Source organism: Stegostoma tigrinum, chromosome 2, assembly GCF_030684315.1.
Source record: "Stegostoma tigrinum isolate sSteTig4 chromosome 2, sSteTig4.hap1, whole genome shotgun sequence".
Lineage (NCBI taxonomy): Eukaryota > Metazoa > Chordata > Chondrichthyes > Orectolobiformes > Stegostomatidae > Stegostoma > Stegostoma tigrinum.
Window position 1 is genome coordinate 102,587,648 of NC_081355.1, and position 21,730 is coordinate 102,609,377.

Consider the following 21,730-nt stretch of genomic DNA (forward strand, 5'->3'; position numbering starts at 1 on the left):
CCTAACATCAACCTGTTCGAGCATATCAGCTTGTTCCACGCTGTCCTCACAAATGCCAAGGTCCTTCTCACTTGTGAATGCTGAAGCGAGGTATTCATTAAGGACCTGCCCTACCTCCTCCGACTCCATGGACAAGTTCCCTCCAATATCCCTGATCGGCCCTACCCTCACTCTAGCCACTCTCTTGCTCCTCACATAAGTACAGAATGCCTTGGGGTCTTCATTAATCCTACCCACCAAGGCTTTTTCATATCCCCTTCTGGTTCTCCTAAGTCCATTCTTCAGTTCCTTCCTGGCTACCTTGTAGCCATCTAGATCCTTGCTTCCACAACCTTAAGTAAGCTTCCTTCTTCCTCTTGAAGAGATGTTCCACATGTCTTGTCATCCAATGTTCCTTCACATTACCATTCCTTCCTTGCCTCAGTGGGACATACCAATCTAGTACTCGTAGCAAATGCTCCCTAAACGACTTCCACATTTCTGTTGTGCATTTCCCTGAGAACGTCTGTTCCTAATTTATGCTCCGCAGTTCTTGCCGAACAGCATTGTAATTCCCCTTCCCCCAATTAAATACTTTCCCATACTATCTGCTCCTATCCCTCTCCATGACTATAATAAATCTCAGGGCGTTGTGATCACTATCACTGAAGTGGTCGCTCACTGAGAGATCTGACACCTGGCCTGGTTCGTTGCCAAGCACCAAACCTAATATGGCCTCCCCTCTAGTTGGCCTGTCTACATATTGATTCAGAAATCCTTCCTGGACACACCTGACGAAGTCTGCTCCATCCAAACTATTTGCACTTCGGAGGTTTCAGTCTATATTAGGGAAGTTGAAGTCACCCTTGGCAACAACCCTATTACTTCTGCACCTTTCCAAAATCTGCGAATCCCGATCTGTTCCTCAGTGTTATTGGGAGGTCTATAGAAAACTCCCAATAAAATGACTGCTCCTTTCCTGTTTCTGACTTTCACCCATACTGACTCAGTGAAGAAACCCTCCTCAACAACTTCCCCTTCTGCAGCTGTGGTACCATCATTGATTAGCGATGCCACTCCCCCACCTCTTTTATCTCCCTCCATGCTTCTTTTGAAACATGTAAACCCCAGTCCGTCCAACAACCATTCCCGCCCCTGCGTTATCCAAGTCTCCGTCATGGCCACAACAGTTATCAGTTTAAATAAATACGTGCAAGATGACTTCCTAGAACTGTTACGCTTATACCTGCATCTTTGGCAAATCGGAACAAAAAAATACAAACTGTAATAGTTGACAGAACTTACCAACAGTTCATGTTTGCATTTGCCATTCCTCCCAATGCATGTAAGAGACCTGGGCCAGAGACAGTAAGGCAAATTCCTGGCCTGAAAAGAAGAAAAACAGTCATATTTAAATTCCAGACACACAGATAAAGTACAATTAAATTAATACTAGTGGCAAAGCCATGAAATTAAAAGGCAACTACATTTTCAGAGACTAACCTTCCAGTTAAATATCCTACTACAGACGCTGCATAACAAGCCTGTTTAAACAGCAAACATGAGATCAGTAAAATATTGATCAAAGTTTTTGAGTACACTGTACAAAGAAGAGACAGAAAATACAGAGAATATTACTTACAGATTGCTCATTTCTCATCCCAATATACTTAATCCCAGCAGCTTGGGCTGCCATGGCTATTTCTATCACCGGAATACCAACAATCCCAAACATATACCGAAGATTCTGCAAAAAATTATCAAAGGTGGCTTTCAGGTTGCATTGAGCTTATTGGACATTTTTCGCGTGAAGTTAGCAAGAAATAGTCTGTTCAGATCACTAGCATAATCTTAGAAGATTTTCTGGTATTCTACAAGAATGTGTTGCAAACATTCAAGATACAGAGAATCTGAGTAATTCATAACTCCAGAGGGGAAACCTTGTAATACGTTTGGTCACATTCTAAAGGCTGAGTGGTCTTTCTTAGTAGCAGTACTAAGGGTTATCAAAGTTGGAAGATTTTTATTTAAACAATAACTGAAGTGCAGCTCACTATGTATCTCAAATGCTTTCTCTTAAATTGTTCTAACACTTTTCATCGACCATTCTACAAAATGACAGCCATGAAGTCAAAGAATCCCAGCAGTGTGGAAAGAGGCCACTAGACCCACTGAGTCTGCGCTGACCCTCCAAACAGCATCCCACACTGACCCATCTCCCTCAGCCTATCCCTTATTTACCATGGCTAATCCACCTAACCTGTACATCTTTGGCCTGTGGGAGGAAACTGGAGCACCCGGAGGAAACCCACACAGACACGGGATGAATGTGCAAACTCCACACAGACAGTGACCCAAGCCTGGAATCAAACCCAGGCTCCTGGCACTGAGGCAGCAGTGCTAACCACTGAGCCACCATACTGCCCAATACTAAACACCAGTTAAAATATACGAGGCTATCCATTTGTTCTCATTCCCTGCCCTTTCCCCACATGCACAAAATGTTGTAGTTGTTTTATTTATGCCAATTCCTTTTAAAATTTCTGATGTAGATTAAGCTTTCTGATCTTTCCACATCATAACAGATCTATTCCAAATCTTTCCTTTTGTATTTTTGGTCGTGTTCTTCAATTTATATCCTCTGGATACTAACTCACCAAACCAACAGATACTGTTTTCCCAAAATGACTTCATTTAAAACTCGTAACTCTGGACAGGTTCCCTCTTGACATTTAATGTTCTCATGAAAAGAAGCCTTGACCTAAGAGCTAAAGCTTGAGGATTTCCCACATGGCAGTTCTTTTCATTCACTGATAGGAGATTGGCATCACTGGCTGGCCAGCACTTATTAATCACCCCAATCACCCTTGAGAAGGTGTGGTAAGCTGCTTTCTTGAACCGCTGCAGTCCACCTGCTATGGGTAGATCCTTATCACAAAGGGAATTCCAGGAATCTGAGTTGCTTAGAGGGAAACTTTCAGTTGTTGGTGTTCCCATGTGTCTGCTGCCCCTGTCCTTGTAGATGGAAGTGGTCATGGATTTGGAAGGTGCTGTCTGGGGATCATTCGTAAACTTGCATAGTACACCTTGTAGATAATGCACACTACTGCTACTGAGCATTGATTTTTCGAATGACTGAATGTCTGTGAATGTAGTGCCACTCAAGCAGGCTGCTTTGTCCTGGACAGTGTCAAGCTTCCTGAGTGTTGCTGGTGCTGCACTCATCCAGGCAAGTGGGGAGCATTCCATCACACTCCTGACTTGTGCCTTGTAAGTGGTGGACAGGCTTTGAGGAGCCAGGAGGTGAGAAACGCACTTCATTATTTCTAGCCTCTAACCTGATCTTGTAGCCACAGTATTTAAATGGCAAGTCCAGTTCAGTTTCTGGTCAATGGTAATCCCCAGGATGTCGATAGTGAAGAATTGAGTGATGATAATATGATTGAATGTCAAGGCAGTGGTTAGACTTAATGGAGATGGCCACTGCCTGGCATTTGTATGGCACAAGTGTTATTTGCCTGCCCCCGATTTGGGTGAAATGCTGAGAGGGGTAGGAATAAGGACCTTCTGGCCTCAAATTGGCCACATGGGACTTCATATATTATCTGCTCAACACCTCCCTTGAATCTATTAAACCTTGGACAGGTCAGCAGCAGCGGGGAGGCAGCAGGAAGACCTCCTGCTGGATTGAGTGACCCCTGCCCCCGGTGGGCTTGGAGGTGTAAAATCTCATCCAATTGAGGACACTGAATAGCAAAAGAAGGATTGAGTGGGATAGACAGTAGCAAACCCTCTCAGAACATAGAACTCCATTGAACAACTCAAAAAGTTAAAAAAAGCAAAATATTGAGGGTGCTGGAGATCTAAAATGATAACTGTTCATCAGGTTAGACTGTATCCATGAGAAACACAGCTAATATTTCACCATCTTTCAGAGCCGATCTGGTGATAACTCACAGGCCTGAAAGGTTAACTTTGTTTTAGTCTCTCGCCGCTTCCAGACCTGATTAGTATTTCCAGGACTTTTTGTTTTATTCCAAACACTAAACAAATGCGTTGAGTGATCAGGAAATTATAAATGACAAATGATAAATGATAAGGAGGTTTACGTTCACGTAATGCGTTGTGGCTTCCTGCTCAAGGCGAGGATGTTGTTTATGTCAATGAAATTGAATATGTTAGGCTCGCAGTGGCCTATTTTGGTGCAGCGCACTCATTTCGATGAAGTTTCATTTATTGCACTTGGGGCGAATGCTCCTCACCTGCCTTCTCAGCGCCTCTGCTATGACTTGAGCTCCGCTGAGTTCCTCAGGCTGTAGCCCACCATCTCCCTCTGAAGCTGCCATTTCCACTCGGTGGAAGGGAGCAATTGGCAGCTTCAGATCGACGCAATTTGGTGAGTGACAAACAGCAGCACCAACCCTGGCAAAGGAGGAAGCCAATCGCTTAGGAAGAGGAGTCACTGCAGTATGGATTTACATCCTGTTGGCAAGTTCCGTTCTTTTCGTTTTGTGGGGAATTTTGAACATTAGAGTAATTTGAAAAGTTTTGAAATTCAGCCCAATGCAGTAATTTGGCTTTTGTGTGCAAGATTACAAACCAATCCAGGTCCCGTGAGAGCTCGGTGTTTCTACCTGGGCTTTTCCAGTGGATTTGGCGCAACTCGGTGTCTGAAGCAAACGCAAAAACATGATTTTTTTTAAAAAAGCGGATCTGCAAGAATGTACACTTCCAGGTCAGTCTTTAATGTGCTCCCGAAAGGAACTCAGTCAGTCTCTGATTTTTTTTTATTTATTGAGAAATTCCCACGCGTTCATCTGAAGCAGAACAGGAGAGAAAAGAAAACGTTAAGAGAGTTGTCTATAAATTAGTGAAAGAGGAGAGAGAGCAGGTAAACCAGAAACTGGAGACAAAGAATGAACTGGAAAAGGTGGGACGATTACAATAATTATAATTACAGTGCTTTTGCAATGAAGCTTTAATCCAAAGTGTTTCACAGCTGCATTACAAAAGAAAATATGTTAAAATTGGTTGACCAAAAGCTTAGGTGGGCTTAACAAGGAGTGTCTTAAGCAAAGAAATCATCGTAGAAAAGATTAGGGAGAGAAGACCGAAGTTTACAGAGACTACCTGGAGAGATAGCCACCATCATTAACATCAGGGATTCTAACCAGGTCAGCATTAGAGAGGAACAAAGGCTTCGGATTTTGAGAAATGGAGATGGGGAGAGATAAAGCCCTTAAAGGATTTCTAAACCCTGGGTTAACAACATGTAGGTGACCTCAGGTTTACAAAGTGTGGAATATAGGAGAGTAGCCAGGAGAGTGGTGGAATGATCAAGCCTTCTGCCTAACAACTGCATGAATGAGGGTTTCAACAGCAGATGAACTGAGGCGAGAACAAATTAAACGAGTGGGCAAACACTTGGCCAATGGAATACTGTGACAGAAATGTGAGGTTTAGCAAAAATAATAGAGGAGCTGAATATTATTTAAATGGAGAAGAACTGCAGAGATGCAGAGCAGAGGGATATGGGAGTTCTCATCCATGAATCACAAAAAGCAAGCATCTATGGGTCAAAGGGAAGTCAAATGGAATCTTGGCTTTTAATTCAAAGGGAATTGAATAGAAAAATGGGGAGGTTTTGCTAAAACCATAGAAAGTACTCGTCAGACCACAGCTGGAATATTGTGAGGGGTACTTTGTCTAAGGAAAGATATACTGGGATTGGAGGCAGTCTGATGATGAGTCTGACATCAAGTATGGAGTGACTTCGTATGAGGAGACGGTGAGTAGATTGGGCCTGTGCTTTTTGAAATTTGAAGAATGAGAGGCAATGTTATTGAAACATACAAGATTTTTAGGGGACTGGACGGATTAGATGCAGAAAGGCTGATTTCCCACATGGGAGAGTTGAGGACCAGAGACTGTAATACCAAAATAAGGGGTCACACATTTAAGACAGAGGTGAGGAAGAATTTCTTCTCTCAGAGGAATTAAGTATATTCAAAGCTGAGATAGACAGATTTTCAAACAGTGAGGGGATCAAGGATTATGGGAATGGTGGGAAAATCAGAAATAAGGAATATGAGATTAGCCATGATCTCATTGAATTGCCAAGCAGACTTGATGGTCTGAATGACATAGTAGGCTGATTTTCCAAAGGTGATAAATAGGCAGTCTGAGTGATGACAGCTCAAGTGGGTCAAATATGATACCAACATTATGAACAGACTGGTTTGGTTTCAGACAACTACCAGGGAGAGGGTTGGTACAGGGAAAATAGTTTGCAGCAGGGACAGAAAGCAACAGCTTCAGTCTTCCACATATTTAATTGAAGGACATTTCTGCTCATCTAAAAATGGACATGGATCAAGCAACAAGTAGGGGAATTGAGAAAAATGTTGTTGATATAGATCTAGATGTCATCAGTGTACATGTGAAAACTAACATGCTTGTGGCTGATGTTACCAGGAAGCAAACTGGAGATGGGAATTAGGTGGGAAAATCCTTGAGGGAAAACCAGAAGTAACAGTGGATGGCCTTCACCACCTGGATGCCAGCTGATGCTTTTAAGTGACCTCTTAAGGGTCACATCCTGACTATGAAGGAATTCAACCAGCAGTTTCCCACCAGGATATAAGCAGCTGAACCCTGGGAGGAGAGAGGCCCCTCCTTATCTGGTGTCCACAATCCCAAAGGAAGGAACCACCCTCCTCAAGAGATGAACCCACATGAGCCACTGCCAGCCATTTTTATCAACTCACCTTTGCCTACAACTCCCATGTTCTTTCTGGGGCATGACTGATTTCCTCTTGATGATTCTGCCCCATTTACCTGCATTCTAGGGCTCCATTCGGACCTCAGTGCAGTACCAGCTGCTCTGAGTGGGACTGCCAGCCTCTTGATGGCCAGCAGCTCTCAGTGATGAGCTATCTGCCTTAAAAGAGAAATTAAGTTGGGAAAGTACCCATGTAGGTCCCAGGACTCCTGCTGACGTCCAAGAGACTGCCTGATTCGAACTTAATCCTTTTGCTCTCCAACAAAAGGCTGTGGTCAGATTACTGGCAGTCCTCCTGTTGGTGGAGGACCCGACCGTTACAACTCTTCGATTGTGCCAATGGTAAAATGCTCCTTGCTATGATTCTACAATTGAGTTATTTCTTCACACCTGTGTGTAAATTATTTGCTTTAAAAGAAACCAAATTACGTAATTTGTGTGGATCCTGAGGGTTGTTAGTGTTTAGATTTGAACTGTTCCAGGGTGGTTTGGCAAATCACATTTAGACATAGTCTGTGTAATAAACAGCATCCAATTGCATATTGAGCAATTAAAATGACAGGGTTGAGAATTTATTTTGCGTCCTTCATGAATATTCTTGTCTAAATGTCGATTGAATATTTTTATATTGGGTTAGGTTAATTCAGTTACATTCAGTGAATACTTACTATCAACAGTTTTCCCACTGTGTGAAATACATCACCTAACTTATATTTTTGTCTTCCCACCTGCATAAACCTATCCAAATAGGTTAATTCAAGATAACATGACAATGAGAGACTATAATCAATAATAACAGACCTGTAAAGAGAAACTAAGTTCCTCAAGTAGTAAGGGAAGAAAAATAATGGAGCATGATGAAGGAGGGGAGCAGGATAAAACTTTAACTACTTTCACAAACTGTATTGGAATGGTACAATTATAGCAGTGAAATCATTTAGTAAGAAATTCATAGATTACAAAGGATTTTTTTTTCATTACAACGACAGCATAAAATTAAACCACCTAAAGATTTATTTCAACTTGAAACATAATGTATTGGATTGAGGAATTTCAATGACTCAAACTGCTTATTGACCAGGGCAGCAAATAGCAAAGTTGAACCATCAGTTACAAACAAACTCCAACAGATCTGTTAAGACACCTTAAAAACAGAAGAGGTCGACTTTGATTAGCCTCTTTTATTCTACATTGGCTGCAAATATTGTGACAATTCCAAGAGAGGGCATTCTTTATGAAACAAACAACCAATGTACATAAATAAACTAAATAACTAGTTCACAACTTATCTTCATGCTGTTCTTGAATCTAAAAGATTATACTAGGTTGTTTTGAAAATCCATTGACATATATTGAATGCACAATCCAATATAGTCATGAACCATCATACAGATAAACGACAATATCTTAAATATCCAAATTGTTGTCAAATTTATCTTCATATGAATTAATTTTGCTTGCATATGCCCCTTGAAGCCTTTCATTTCTGCCAAGTCCCAGATTCATCCCTCTGCCAATGAAATAGGATTGAAGGATTCGGAAAAACTGTTTTGCATTGGAAAGAAAACAAAATGTTTAAGCAGACAATTAAATCTATATAGTACACTATCCGTTCAAAGATTTAATTTTTGGTAATTAGAATCCCTGAAATTGCCCTCAAGTTCCTGATGAAAATTGTAGGTAATGTGTCAAATGAATAATCTTAAAATTATCTTTGAAGTGAAAATGCACTCAGTTAATCGTCGAAAGTGGGATTGTTTTTAGGATCCTGGATATCGTCTGCTTTTCCAAACAGAAGTAATGGTTAATTAGTGCAATCACAGGAACAGCCTATCAATTTTCTTTTACATATTTGCTTAGCGCTTATCATTTTTAACATGATTTCAAACCAAAACCATAATATCCCATCCAGCAAGCCTCATTCCCAATAAAAGCATGTCATGCTCCTCACTTTAAATATGGATTGTATTCAGTTTAGATTTTTTTGGATCAGCCATCTCTTAAAAATGGATATCATGAGGTTTCTGAGATGGCTGATGGCTACTGCAATTTTTCTCCAGACTACCTTAAGTTTTTGGAAAGTCCCTAACTGATTGACTGTGGATTGGATGCCTCCTCGAATGGGCATACTAAAGTAAAAATCATCTAGAGAATTCATATCATTTGCGAAGTTACCCCAAACTCCAAATCTATGAACTTCAAGACTTACTTTCGATGAGCTTAGAAATGAATAATGAATGGTGTACAGAAACGGTAAAATTATCAGTAGGTGTGAATGGCCACCATGCCTTCTCCATTGTATAGCAATGACATCAAGGATTAAATCGTGCTGGGTGTGCAGTTGAAGTACTGATCAATTGACTGGAACTGACAATAGATAATAAATCTGGCTATCCCAAAAACTGGATTAAAACAGTCAGTCTGGAAACCAACAGGATGAAAGGGACCCATTCCAGCAACATCCAGTCAATCCAAAGAGTGCAATGAGGGGCAATTCATTTACACTTGCAATGATTTACCTCTACTGAAAATCAATACCTTTTGTGAATCCAAAGACTTCAAACCACCATTCATCTCCGAAGAAACATGAGAATCATGCCTACAACCCCTGAAGTTTAACGAACTGAAATTTGAGTACAAGTTATTTCCTGTATTTCTACTAAAAGCCTAAACGCATACGCTGTCATTTTGCATCTGTATGGATGAGGGAGTTAATTTTTTTTACTGCACTTCTATTTCAGAATGCTGTTTGAATAAGCATCATCTTGTGATTGAAAGTTAACAGAAAGCCTGTTTTGTGTTTATTGAAATCACAATGCTAAGAGAGTTTCAAACACTACCTCTCAAGCACATTTCATTACAGCAATTAATAAGTAAGGAGAAAGGGGACAGTCCCAGCATTTCTCTTCCTGTCTGCAACAGTATAAGTGAGCTTTGCCAGCAATGACTTCCCAGCCTGTCATCATAGACCTGGTAATATTCATCTTGCGTGTATTTGGTTAAATTGGCAAAAAAGGTAGATTCTTGATGTTCTGAATAAAGAGCTGTTGACCTGAATGAAATAGAATTACAATAATCACTTCACTTGTAAAATTAGAGAAGGATCATTGTCAGCTCATTGATGCAGGAATATGACATACAACAGAAGCACCAAACTGAAATTTCTGCCACACAATGTAACAAATCTTAATAAATGTTATGTCACATGATACATTTTGTCTAACAAAAGCATTTTCTAACTAAATATTGGAGGCAATGACTTTACTGTTTCGTGAGTCTGGCCTTAGGAAAGTAACTGCTCTGCAGTAGTTGTTAAACCTCCCACTTTTGTGATAATAATATGTTTATTGTATTCTTATCACTGAAGGCTTCACAAGTACAATTTAACAGAATTTAGAAATCTACTTTTAAATATTGAAATTTGCTGTTATCCAGATCAACCTTTTTCAGGATTTCTTCCTTTGATGAAGGAACATGAAGAATTAAGTTGGGTCATAAAACAGCATACAGTTCTATCCTCAATTATAATATCATCGGTAAACTTCCTTTCTCTTCTAATCTTAATGCAATGAAAGCACTTCTGAGTAACGTTAGATCTCCATCCATACACTTCAGTGCTGCATGTTACTCACCAAGTCCCTGTTATGTTGTTTACCTAACGATTTCCATCCACCCTCAGCGGTTACACATACCAGCAGAAAAATACAGGCGAATATCATAAAGAAATGAATATTTTTCATCCTAAAGCACAAGAAAAATATTTACAACAATAAATATGTAGAATTTACAGCACTAGAAGTGTCCTTTTAGCACATATAGTCTGTGGTTGTCCATGTTTGTGCTCAACATGAGTCTCCTCCTTCCACATTTCATCCCTATGTGATCAGAATATTGTTGTATTCTCCTGTCCTTCATGAGCTTCTTAGGTTATTAGTGACTACCTTATAATTATGGCCTTATGCTTTAGACCTGTGCACAGGTAGAAACTTCTACGTCACCTCTACTCTATTGACATGTAATAAATTGTAAAGACCTGTGGAGAATAGGACACAAATCTGTTCAGCCTTTCCTGATAATAGTGACAAATATTTTGCACAGAATTCTGAGATTGAGTGTATGAATGAATTTCACAGTTAAAGCATAAACATGGCTGACTGAACTACTGCTTCTTGGAGATGGTACTACTCCTAACCTATCCACAATGCTTCACACCCAGCATCAGAAGTAATAACCTTAACTACTTAATGTGCTTACACTTCAAGATAAGTCACTAGCGTGCGGTAGACAAACAGGAGGCTAGAAGAACACAGCAGGCCAGGCAGCATCTGGAGGAAAGGAACGTCAATGTTTCAGGCATAACTCTTCTTCAGGACTGGATGTGGGGCCAGTGGGAGGTGCAGATAAAGTGGGGTGGTGGGAAGGGGGAAGTGGGGTAGGTGGAATGGTGGTGATCAGTGGATACTGGTGGTAGGTATAACCTGAGTCATAATTAGGTGACCATTTCACTGAGTATCTCTGCCTGGCCCAGAATGGCCAGCCTAACTTCCTGGTCATCACCCATTTCAAATCCCTCCCCCCCCCCCCCCCCCCCCCCGCCATCCTCCAACATGTCTGTCCTCGGCCTCCTCCAGTGTCGCAGTGAATCAGAACGCAGATTTGAAGAACAACACCGTATCTTCCGCCTGGGCACCCTACAGCCCAGACGACTCAACATTGAGTTCTCTAATTTCAACGAACTTTCCCACCCATCTCCTCCCTTCCATTCCACTTTCTGACCCTCCCTTCCAGCTACCAACCGGATTCATTCCTCCTGTCAACCAACCAGGTCATACCTACTACCAGTGTCCACCTATCACCACCAGTCTGCCTCTAACGCCCAACCCCACCTTTATCTGCCGCTCCCCCTACCCCCACATCTAGTCCTAAAGAAGAGTTATATCCAAACCTTGCCTGGTCCTTTCCTCCAGATGCTACCTGGTCTGCTGTGTTCCTCCAGCCTCCTGTTTGTCTACCTTGTATTCCAGCGTCTGCAGGTTTTTTGTCTCTAACTAGCCTGCAGTAACCCTCAGCTGTTGCCGGAATTTAACCAGTGACCTAAAAGTCAAATTGTTTAGTGAAGTGCTGACTGATGATGAGGAACCTGAACTCATTTCTCACCTCCTAATAACTCTGGAGAAGGGATTCTGCTCTCCCAAGGAAGCCAACATAGTAAATCAAAATGAAGCTGGCTAATCCCAGCCTCTGGTAAACAGAGTATGTTGAGGTATGGGGTTTAGCATAAAAAACATGTGGAAGCCTTCAGTGACCATGACAATCCGGAAGGAGATTAGTGAATAAAATATATGAATGATAAGCTTTTCCATTCCGATTGTAACATCAATTGTAGAACAGGAATACAGTGAATTAAATTAGACTATTTACAAATTACTCAAATTAATAGCAACACATCCTTGACAATATATTCTCAAATGACTGGGATTATACACATTTACAGATTTATCACATCTACTACACATTACCATACTGAAAAAACATACAGAGAAAGTAAATTGAAACAAAGGGAAATGTTTGCCACATCGCAACACAGCATGCAAGTGAACAAATGTGCAATGTTGTAATAAGTGAATAAACACAAAGTAAAATGGTAGAAACAGAAGTAAATGTTTCATAAAGGTCAATGAAAATAGATTTGACATTGCATTTTATGTTGAGAAGATGTGCCAGTAATTTTTTTTGCAGAGAAACATTGATACAGATAACATATGCATAAGAAAGAAAGACAGTTGTAATTTAAAGATAATGGCAGCAGATTCCCAGCACTGTTTGTTACCTGTCTAGATGTTGAAAATTGTGTATTAGTGAAGGTTGTGCTGCTGCCTCTGATTTCAATCTATAGAATCTTCCCAATTTATACACTCTCTCCAACCCACTCTGGTCTCTCAATGAAAGACTGACTCACTGAGCACAGACAACATGCTAACTAGACTAGATATCATAACACTTTGAAAATCTCAGATTTTTTTCCGATCTGTCTTTGTAGAACATAGTTAGCGCATGTGTCACTAATGAATTTATGCGAAAGTGGCATTGTTAACTGAATGTAGAAATACAGATGAAAGTATACTGCCATTATAAATTTAAACTATATTGAAATAATGGAATTCATTAGCTAGCCAATTTTATAATTGTAATTATGGAACCACTTCCTTTGAAAATGTGTTATATTGAAAGGTTAGAATATTTTATTGAGTTGAATAAATAAATATTTAAACGATGTTTGTTTTTATTCAAAGTAGGGAAGGTGATCTGCTCCAGCAAAATTTGAGTTGCTGTAAATTAAGTCCTGAATAAATAATTTTCAAAATAGTATATCATTAGTATACTTTTGAACTCAACTATCATGAATGTATCTTTTAATGTGATGATCAGCTGTTGGGTTTTGAGATTATTATGCTGTAGAAACAACAATCCAGTTGATTGTTGTACAATGGAAGTTATGCACAGTATGTTTTTCAGGGGCACTGTCTGATGGCAGGATATTGCAATAAAAGCAGAATAGTTGAGAAGCAACTTGAAACAATTTTGGATACGAGGAAGCTTTATTGAGTGGACTAATCGAATAACACTTGCATTATTTTGGTAGCTATATTTGCACAACACTATGAGGTTTATAATTGTGCAGATTATCCCTGCCCTATCCCTATCCCTGCCATGTATCCACTAATGTTATCATTTAAACCAATTCCTATTAACATATCTTTCAACTCTTACGGGGTCAATTGCTATTAATCTGAAACAAGAAGAATTTCCTGATTCCATGGCATGGAATAGTTTTTTTCTTGTAGCATAAAATCTCTCCTAAATTAATTTCACACAAGGATGAAATGGATTTAGGTGATAGAGGATGCTCAGTCCATTGTATTCATTTCATCTCTCCAGAATATCAACCTGAGTAATGTCCCATTGCAACTACGTTTTGTTTCTCACGAATCAAGTTGCTGGCTTCAGCCACTGCAGCAAACTTTGATGTTGCATGTTATGATAATAATGAACACCTATTGCTCTAACTGTTTCATTCATTTAGTTTAAGGCAAATCATATTGAAAAGAATCAGCTGTGTAGATACAAACAAAAATAAAAATAAACACAGTTATTTTCATCAGCTTGTATATGTGGAGCTTCACAGTGACGAGAAACACTGTTGTGTGAGCATGACGAAAGTATTAAATAGCACAGCAAAGTCCGTGGTAAGTTAGTTTACTAGTTGACACAAGCGTGTCATGTTCAGAAAATCCAGGTAATATGCTGTTTACTAAATTACAGTCCAATTTTGCACAATACTTAAGGAATGATGATGAGTTGTCAGATCAATCTGATCTCTGTTTACTTCCAAAGTACAGATTGTATGTTAACTGTTGAGCAATGTTGGAAGTATAAATATCCAGACAAAGATCCGGACTCTAGTGCAGCGATGTAACTGAAACATCATTCAGTTATGGAAACATTTTTCTTGAGAGGGTTGCTGTTGTGTTGGCAATGCTTGGTAATTCCAGTATTGGGGCTGGATTTTTACACTGCGGCAGTTTATGAACACCCATCAGTCCTTCAGCTAAACTCAACCATCCTTTCAACCCGTTCGGAGGCACTGGAGATAATGAGGGAAAACCTGAATATCTACCAAGAGCAAGTCAATGCTGCAAGCAAGCAGGTAAAGCAACTTCCTCGTGTTTAATCTGCCTGCACAAGACGTCGCATTTATTCACCCTTTGCAGTGAGACGCGTTATAATCAGATAATAGCTGATGTTAAGAGAATAATTGCAGATGTCATAGCAAGATGTTTTAGAAGGTCATAGAGTTGTACAGAAGAGGCTCTTTAGCCCATAAAATCTACACTGACCTATCTATACCAGTCCAGCTTTCTGCACTTGGCCCATAGCCTTGATTGTTATGACATGTCAAGACCTCATCCAAGTACATTTTAAAGGTGTGAAGTTTCCCACCTCAAGTACCCTCCCAGGTAGTGCATTACACATTCTCAGCTTCCTCTGAGTGAAAACATGTTTCATAAAACTCCCTCCAAAGCTCCTGCTCTTCTTCTTAAAATTATGACCTGTCATCGTAGCTAGATTGCTCCATTCCAGGCAACATCCTGCTGGATAACAAAGTGTGAAGCTGGATGAACACAGCATCTCTCAGGAGATGTGATAATGGGAACTGCAGATGCTGGAAAATCCAAGATAATAAAATGTGAGGCTGGATGAAGGGTCTAGGCCCAAAACGTCAGCTTTTGTGCTCCTGAGATGCTGCTCGGCCTGCTGTGTTCATCCAGCCTCACATTTTATTATCTCTCAGGAGATGCTGCTTGGCCTGCTGTGTTCATCCAGCTTCACACTTTGTTATCGCGGATTCTCCAGCATCTGCAGTTCCCATTATCTCTGATCACAACATCCTGCTGGGTTGCCTTTGCACCCCTTTCCAATACAATCACAACTTTCCTCTGCTGCAGTAACCAGAACTGTACACAGTACTCCAGCTGTGGCCCAACCAAACTTTTGCACAGTTTTAACATAAACCCCCTGCTTTTATAACCTATGCCAGAACTGTCAAAGGCCAGTGTCCCATACGTCTTATTAATCACCCTATTAAACTTTGACGTTTTTTAGATTATGACCGATTAAAACATCAAAGAAAAGGCTATTCATTCCTTTGTATTCTTTAAAGGAGCAATTCCAAATCAACTAAGTCTCCTGCGCTTCCTCTGTAATAAATCCTCGTTCTCTATTTTCGTTCTATCCAAATTCTGTACAGTCTCTTACCGTAATGCAGCAAACTCTCTGTGGTGATGACAGATATAAAGTATTCATTTAGCCGTTTTCTCTTTTGCTCCAGAAAAACCTCTTTTTACTCCACAATCAGCTCCAATTTCCCTTTGATTATCCTTATGCTATTTAAATATCTACAAAACCTTTTTTTTATACAACCACAGTTCTCCTACCAGTGCTTTTTTTTTATTATACACTCATGAGACATAGGCATCTCTGGGGGCCTGCCCAGCAATTACATCCAGCCCCAAGCTGTCCTTGCAAAAGTGGTGCCAAGCTCCCATCGGATTTCCTTTTCTGGTTCTTCTTCGTAATTTTTTTTTAAACTCACCTTAATTCCTGACTGAATTGGGAGCCTGACATTTTTCAGAAATATTTGTTAGAAGAGTCATTGTGGTAAGGATTTCAGCCACTGCCTCACCTCACTACCGCTTTATGTAATACTCAGGCAGATGACCAGGCTGGTCGGGGTCCCCTGGGGCTTTACCCCACCACCCACAGACCAGCAGCTCTATTGGGCAGCTGTAGCACAGATCCATCACCGGCAGCCCCGCGGTGTCTTGGATTGTCACCAGATCCCAGCTCAGATGTGAATGATAGCAGGAAATAGTCACAGAATGGAGGAGCAGGGAGGGGAACAACAAGAACAGGATGTTGACGCACAGCTGCACATGTATGCTGGGCTGCTTGATAAGGCACTGAATATTTTTTACAGGCCTCCCTTGGAAGCCATCCCACAACACCAAAAGGTGTATCACCACACAGCAAGTCCCCGTCTGTGGCCGGGTGAATAAAAGCAATAGCAGCATTAATTGCCCTCTTGAAGACCTCTCTGGTATTGGGAGGAAATGCTACTGACAGGCATTCCCATCATGGAATTAATCAGGGTCAAGGCAGGAAGGCAATGTGGATCCCACTGCCCTCCTACCCAATTAAATGCCCTCTGCCACCATGGGGGGAGGGTCAACATCTCACTCCTCCTTTTCCCTCTTTCAGTTTAATTGCTACATCTTTTAACGGATAGCTCTGCTAAGCCAGCTGCACTTTGAAGACTTCCCATTGATTTTACCCATATTACTGACCAGACTTTTTGTCCATTCACCTGGCTCTGATCCATGTTGAACTCACTGAAGTTAGTTCCTCTCCATTTGGATGTTTTATGTCTGAATTTGCCTTTTACTTTTTCATCACTGCCCTACAGTTAAAGTGCTTGTATCTTTGGATCTGGGCCTGAATCTATAAACTTTTGACAGGTCCCACACATGCAGAAGATTGTTTTATCAATTTTGTTAAAGGGCCAATGCATTCACCAAATGCTGCTTTTCCAGGCTAAATGTGGTTTGGTTCCTATCCTTCTTGACGCATAGGATCATTTAGCTGCTTCATAGTGCTACGTAAATTAATACAGTTCAATTCGACTGAAGTTGGTTACAATAATTGTTAATTTACCATGCTCCTGGGCTTATTGAGCTCTGTATAACATCAGCATTATCGTATGGATAGGCTCTGGCATTATTAATGTATTGGCACTCTCCTGCAATAAATATTACAATAACACTTGTCCTGATAAAATAATCACTATACTTCTACAATTTAACTTTTGGGACTTCATTTCTAATTGTGATCATGCTAATGCATCAATTATTTTGTTTTGGATCTGTACTGCAGGGAGTTAAAATAATTGTATTTCCAGAGAATGGTATCCATGGCTTTCATTTGAGCAGACCTGCTCTTTTTCCATATTTGGAGCCTATTCCAGATCCTAATGTTGTTCAATGGAATCCATGCCTGCATCCAACTGTATATAATGATACAGAGGTAGGAACTGAGCAATGTTGGTGTTAGTTTATTTGTTTTTACATTTTAAGAACGTTTGTAGCTTTTTATGGAGCTCTCAATTATAACCATTTCGTCAACACTGATGACAGTTTATACAGAATACTTTGCAAAAAGATTGGCACTCATTATTTAGAGTGCAGCATTGGCTTTATTTGATAAATGTCTCCGCATTTTAAAGCATTGTGTATGTAGAAATGTGTTTGCATCAGTATTAACAAACAGATTTTGATAATGGTACTGATTTTGACAAGTTGATGCTGTTGAATCATTCTCCCAATATGGAGACTTCCTACAAGGAGTGTGGATTGAGGATTATGTGACACTCCTGCCACAGTTTTTCATCCAAACCCTTCACAGAAATTCCAATATGTACTCAGAGCAGGTGAGGCTTTTGGCTGAGTGCAGTTGTGTAAAAATATCTCTAATATTTATTTAATTTAACAGAAGCATGCATGTTAATGAAATTGGCCTGTAAAAGGCTTTTTAGCCAAAGAAGCTATGGTCAACCTCAAATAAAATTGAATTTTCCTCAGCTGTTTCATATTTAGACTGACAATTCTACATTCTTCCCTTCTCGGAGTTCTGCCTTTATATTTATTACACACTTCTGTGAATAACAATTCATGTAGAATTGGCTGAATCTGATGTTCTATTTAGCTAAGTGAGAATTCTGTTGAGTTCCCTGAAGGTTATTTTGCTGCAGGTCTGGTGCGAAAATTGCTTCACCTGCTCATGAAAATCATAAAGAACAGTGTAAAATGCTTCTGATGGGATGGTTGGTTGTTGGACTTGCCTGATTCTGCTACATATGTTGCAAAAGCCCATATTACTCTATAAGATTTCACACCACTTAAATAAACCACTTCAATAAGCAACCATTAGTGAGCAAGGAGATTATTTGGCAGCGATAAGCATAAATGATCCCTTGTACTGTAATTCTGTTAAAATTTAATGACTTTTCATATCTATTGGATCATAGGTCCTTCATCAGTTGAGCTGTATGGCAAGAAATGGCAGTATGCACTTGATTGCAAACATGGGAGAGAGACAAACCTGTGAGCAAAGCGATCCCAAATGTCCGCCAGATGGAAGATATCACTTTAACACAAATGTAGTTTTTGATGCTGAAGGTACTCTCATAGCTAAATACCAGAAATGGAACCTTTACTTTGAAGATGCTTATGACACACCTAAAACAGTGCAACACGTCATCTTTGATACACCTTTTGCTGGAAGATTTGGCATCTTTACTTGCTTTGATATATTGTTCTATGAGCCAGCAGTAAGTTTAATTGAGAATTATGGTGTAAAACAAATTATATTTCCTACTGCCTGGATGAACCTTCTGCCACTCTTATCTGCAATAGAGTTTCATCAAGCATTTGCTGCTGCATTTGGGATCAATCTTTTTGCAGCCAATCAGCATCATCCTGAATATAATATGACAGGAAGTGGCATCTATACCCCATTAGATTTCCCTTATTATTACAACTCCGAGACCAGCGAAGGTAAACTTCTTGTGGCCAAGGTCCCTATAATTACATCCACCCAAAATCACAGCCTACAACAGTCTAAAGTGACCAATTATCTTGAAGCTTCTCCGCTTCAGAAGGAGGGAGGAAAGCAAGAACAAACTGGTCCATTGGAAAGCAATGATCCTGGTTATGTGTTTCATAACGTCATGATGTTTGATAATTACACATTTACCTCTTTGACAGGCTTGCAAGGTAATTTGCAAGTCTGTTCCAACACCCTCTGTTGCCATGTAGCTTACAAACGTAGCGGTCACACAGATGGTAACCTGTATGCGTTAGGAGCCTATGACGGGCTTCACACAGTGAATGGCATTTATTACATACAAGTGTGTGCATTGGTGAAGTGTGCAGGATCCAGTTATGACACATGTGGCCAAAGTGTTACAACTGCCTCTGATATCATAGACTTTAGATTATGGGGGAATTTCAGCACAATCCATATTTATCCAGAAATATTGGCTGATGGGATGAAAATTTATCGTGCAGATGCCAGAGGATGGACCAACAATAATTATTATATGACCAAGAAGGGGATGTCGGTAGGTCTTGTCACTGCAGCATTCTATGGAAGGTGGTATGAGAAAGACTAGCTTCTGCTGCAGATTATTTCTAAAAGCGACTTGGATTAAATATAATAGCACCATTTCAAATGCTTTGCAGATAGTTTGCAATAGTAATACTTTTGCATTCTTTGTTATAATCCTGAGTTTTGGCCAGATGATTACAAGAAGAAATGGGACGATAGAATTAACATGGTGACAATATTTACTTCCCCAAAAAGCATGACTCGAAGATGCATGACAATGGCTCGCTGTCACAGTAATGACCTGAATTTGTCATTGGGCCTATTTGAAATAATTACCGCGGATTCTGCTTTTGGAAGTAGGTGAGACAGTTTGGGGTAAAGTCTTTTCGCCTTTTCTACTTCTCTAACTACCACTATCTCCCTGGAAACTTCCCATTACAATCAGACACTGGCCACTAAGTTAGCTTCCATAGCAAGCAAAGTTTCTATGCCTAAGCTGCCACATTGCACTAAAATTTGGCAGAACTATAAAGAATTCTTTGTTTCCTTTGGTCAATGTTGCCAGGTTTACATAAATACTGATACAGCATATTGATACTGTGAACTGATTTGCAAAAATTAAAATATCACAGCATTTTAACTCCAGGATTGCCTTTAAAGTCTCAGCCTAACCCTATTCCAGGACATTTGATATCTTTCAAGACAGAATGCTTGAAAGTGGTGATTTGGACATTGTCAGTAAATGAACTACAAACACATAATTATGTTTGAGATTTGAATTAACAAAAAATAAAGTAATTTATATTACTATTCCATGATCATGTCACCTGATGCTCAAGTGGACAATCAAATTTTCAAATAAAGAAACTAAAAAAAATGTGAAACTGTCTCAATGGTATCTGCTTAGCAGAACTTTTTTTTTGGTGTTGGTATGTGGGAATATAACAACATCAACACAACAATCTGTCAAATAACATTACTATTAACTTGGCGGAATTTTGAAATGATAAAATGTTCAGCACAATTAAATACCTTCTTTCTAAAAGAGTAAAACATCCAGAATACAAAACAAATAAGAACAGTTATTGTGCAAAAAACAGAGACATCTTGGTAATGTCCGATTATTATTTAAAAGGTATTATGGGATTATTGTACTGGGCAGTAAAGTTCCTTCGGACTCATTAATGAGGTAGAATCAGATGTGCTCACCTTAGGATAGAAGATTGAGGCAACCAAATGACAGGGAGAAAATTCCAAGGAAAAGTTGAGGGAATGAAATGTATTTGAACAATAAGTGCCATATAGTAGGGTTTTTTTATTCATTCATTGGATGAGGGCATCACTGGCTAGGTCAGCACTTATTGCCTAGAGGACAGTTAAGTGTAAACCACATTGCTATGGGTCTGGAGTCAGATGTAGGCCAAACCAGGGAAGGATGGCAGTTTCCTTCCCTGAATGACATTAATGAACCTGATGTTTTGTCCCCCCCTAACAACCAACAACCAACAATGGAGTCATAGCCATTATTAGACTCTTAATTCCAGATATTTATTGAACTCAAATTCCACCATCTGCTGAGCTGGGATTCAAACCTGGCTCCCCAGGATGTTACTTGGGTGTCTGGATAAACAGTCCAACGTTAATACCACTAGGCCATTGCATCCCCAAGTGGACAAGTGTGTACCCAATGGTATGCAAAGCTCAGTTACCATGGGAAATTAAAGGGATTAGTTGAGATTTGGATATTTGAACCCAGTGTACGTAATGAGGTGGTATCTGTAAAATTCAATCTACTGATGAGAAAGATAAAAAAAGAATTCTAGGAAAAGTCCAGAATGACTTTGGCAGAATCTGAATTTAAACTGTTATATTAATTTAGGAGAGAATTTCCAAGTCCAGAAGATTTTAGCAAAAAGCAGAGAAGAGTAGATGAGATTAGAAAATTGATAGCTTTCTCTTTAAGATGTTTGTATATTTCCTGTAGCCATTTTCAAGATAAATGTGCCTGATGTTAGGCTGACCACAATATGATATAATAGGCCAATACAAGGGGAGCTAAGGAAAGAGACACTTTTCCTGGTCTGATGGAAACCATTCTTGAACTGAGAGGGAATCCTATCAGATGGCATAAGTAGCATGTAATTGGGAAATCAGTATGAAAGTGCACGTGATTTATTGCTTGTAAAACAAATAGTATACAGAGACATTTGACCTTTACTTAAGATTAGACCTCAGCCACTCTGTTAA

The 21,730-nt window shown here is 39.8% G+C and overlaps 2 protein-coding genes across 7 annotated transcripts in view; one reads left to right on the forward strand and one right to left on the reverse strand.

The window, feature by feature from the left end:
• The window catches only part of hacl1 (2-hydroxyacyl-CoA lyase 1), a 92,988-nt gene extending 88,354 nt beyond the window's left edge, over positions 1-4,634 (reverse strand). The window contains exons 1-4 of one of the 3 annotated variants that reach the window (XM_048560021.2): positions 4,242-4,634; positions 1,622-1,726; positions 1,483-1,523; positions 1,285-1,365 (exon numbers count right to left, since the gene is read on the reverse strand). In XM_048560021.2, the coding sequence (XP_048415978.1) occupies positions 1,285-1,365; positions 1,483-1,523; positions 1,622-1,726; positions 4,242-4,325 (311 nt within the window). In that variant the 5' untranslated portion in view covers positions 4,326-4,634. The remainder of the gene's footprint in view (positions 1-1,284; positions 1,366-1,482; positions 1,524-1,621; positions 1,727-4,241) is intronic. The other 2 variants (XM_048560028.2, XM_048560037.2) reach the window with 2 other exon arrangements.
• On the forward strand, positions 4,424-20,343 carry LOC125465984 (biotinidase). 4 transcript variants are annotated; one of them, XM_048560067.2, is made up of 4 exons: positions 4,424-4,714; positions 14,156-14,468; positions 17,252-17,401; positions 18,402-20,343. In XM_048560067.2, the coding sequence occupies exons 2-4, from the start codon at positions 14,256-14,258 to the stop codon at positions 19,545-19,547; spliced, it is 1,509 nt and encodes a 502-aa protein (XP_048416024.2). In that variant the 5' UTR covers positions 4,424-4,714; positions 14,156-14,255; the 3' UTR covers positions 19,548-20,343. The 4 variants fall into 4 exon arrangements, with proteins under 4 accessions (XP_048416024.2, XP_048416016.2, XP_059494171.1 ...); XM_048560059.2 differs by having other exon boundaries at positions 14,161-14,468; XM_059638188.1 differs by having other exon boundaries at positions 4,451-4,467; positions 14,161-14,468.
• Positions 20,344-21,730: the final 1,387 nt, after the last annotated feature.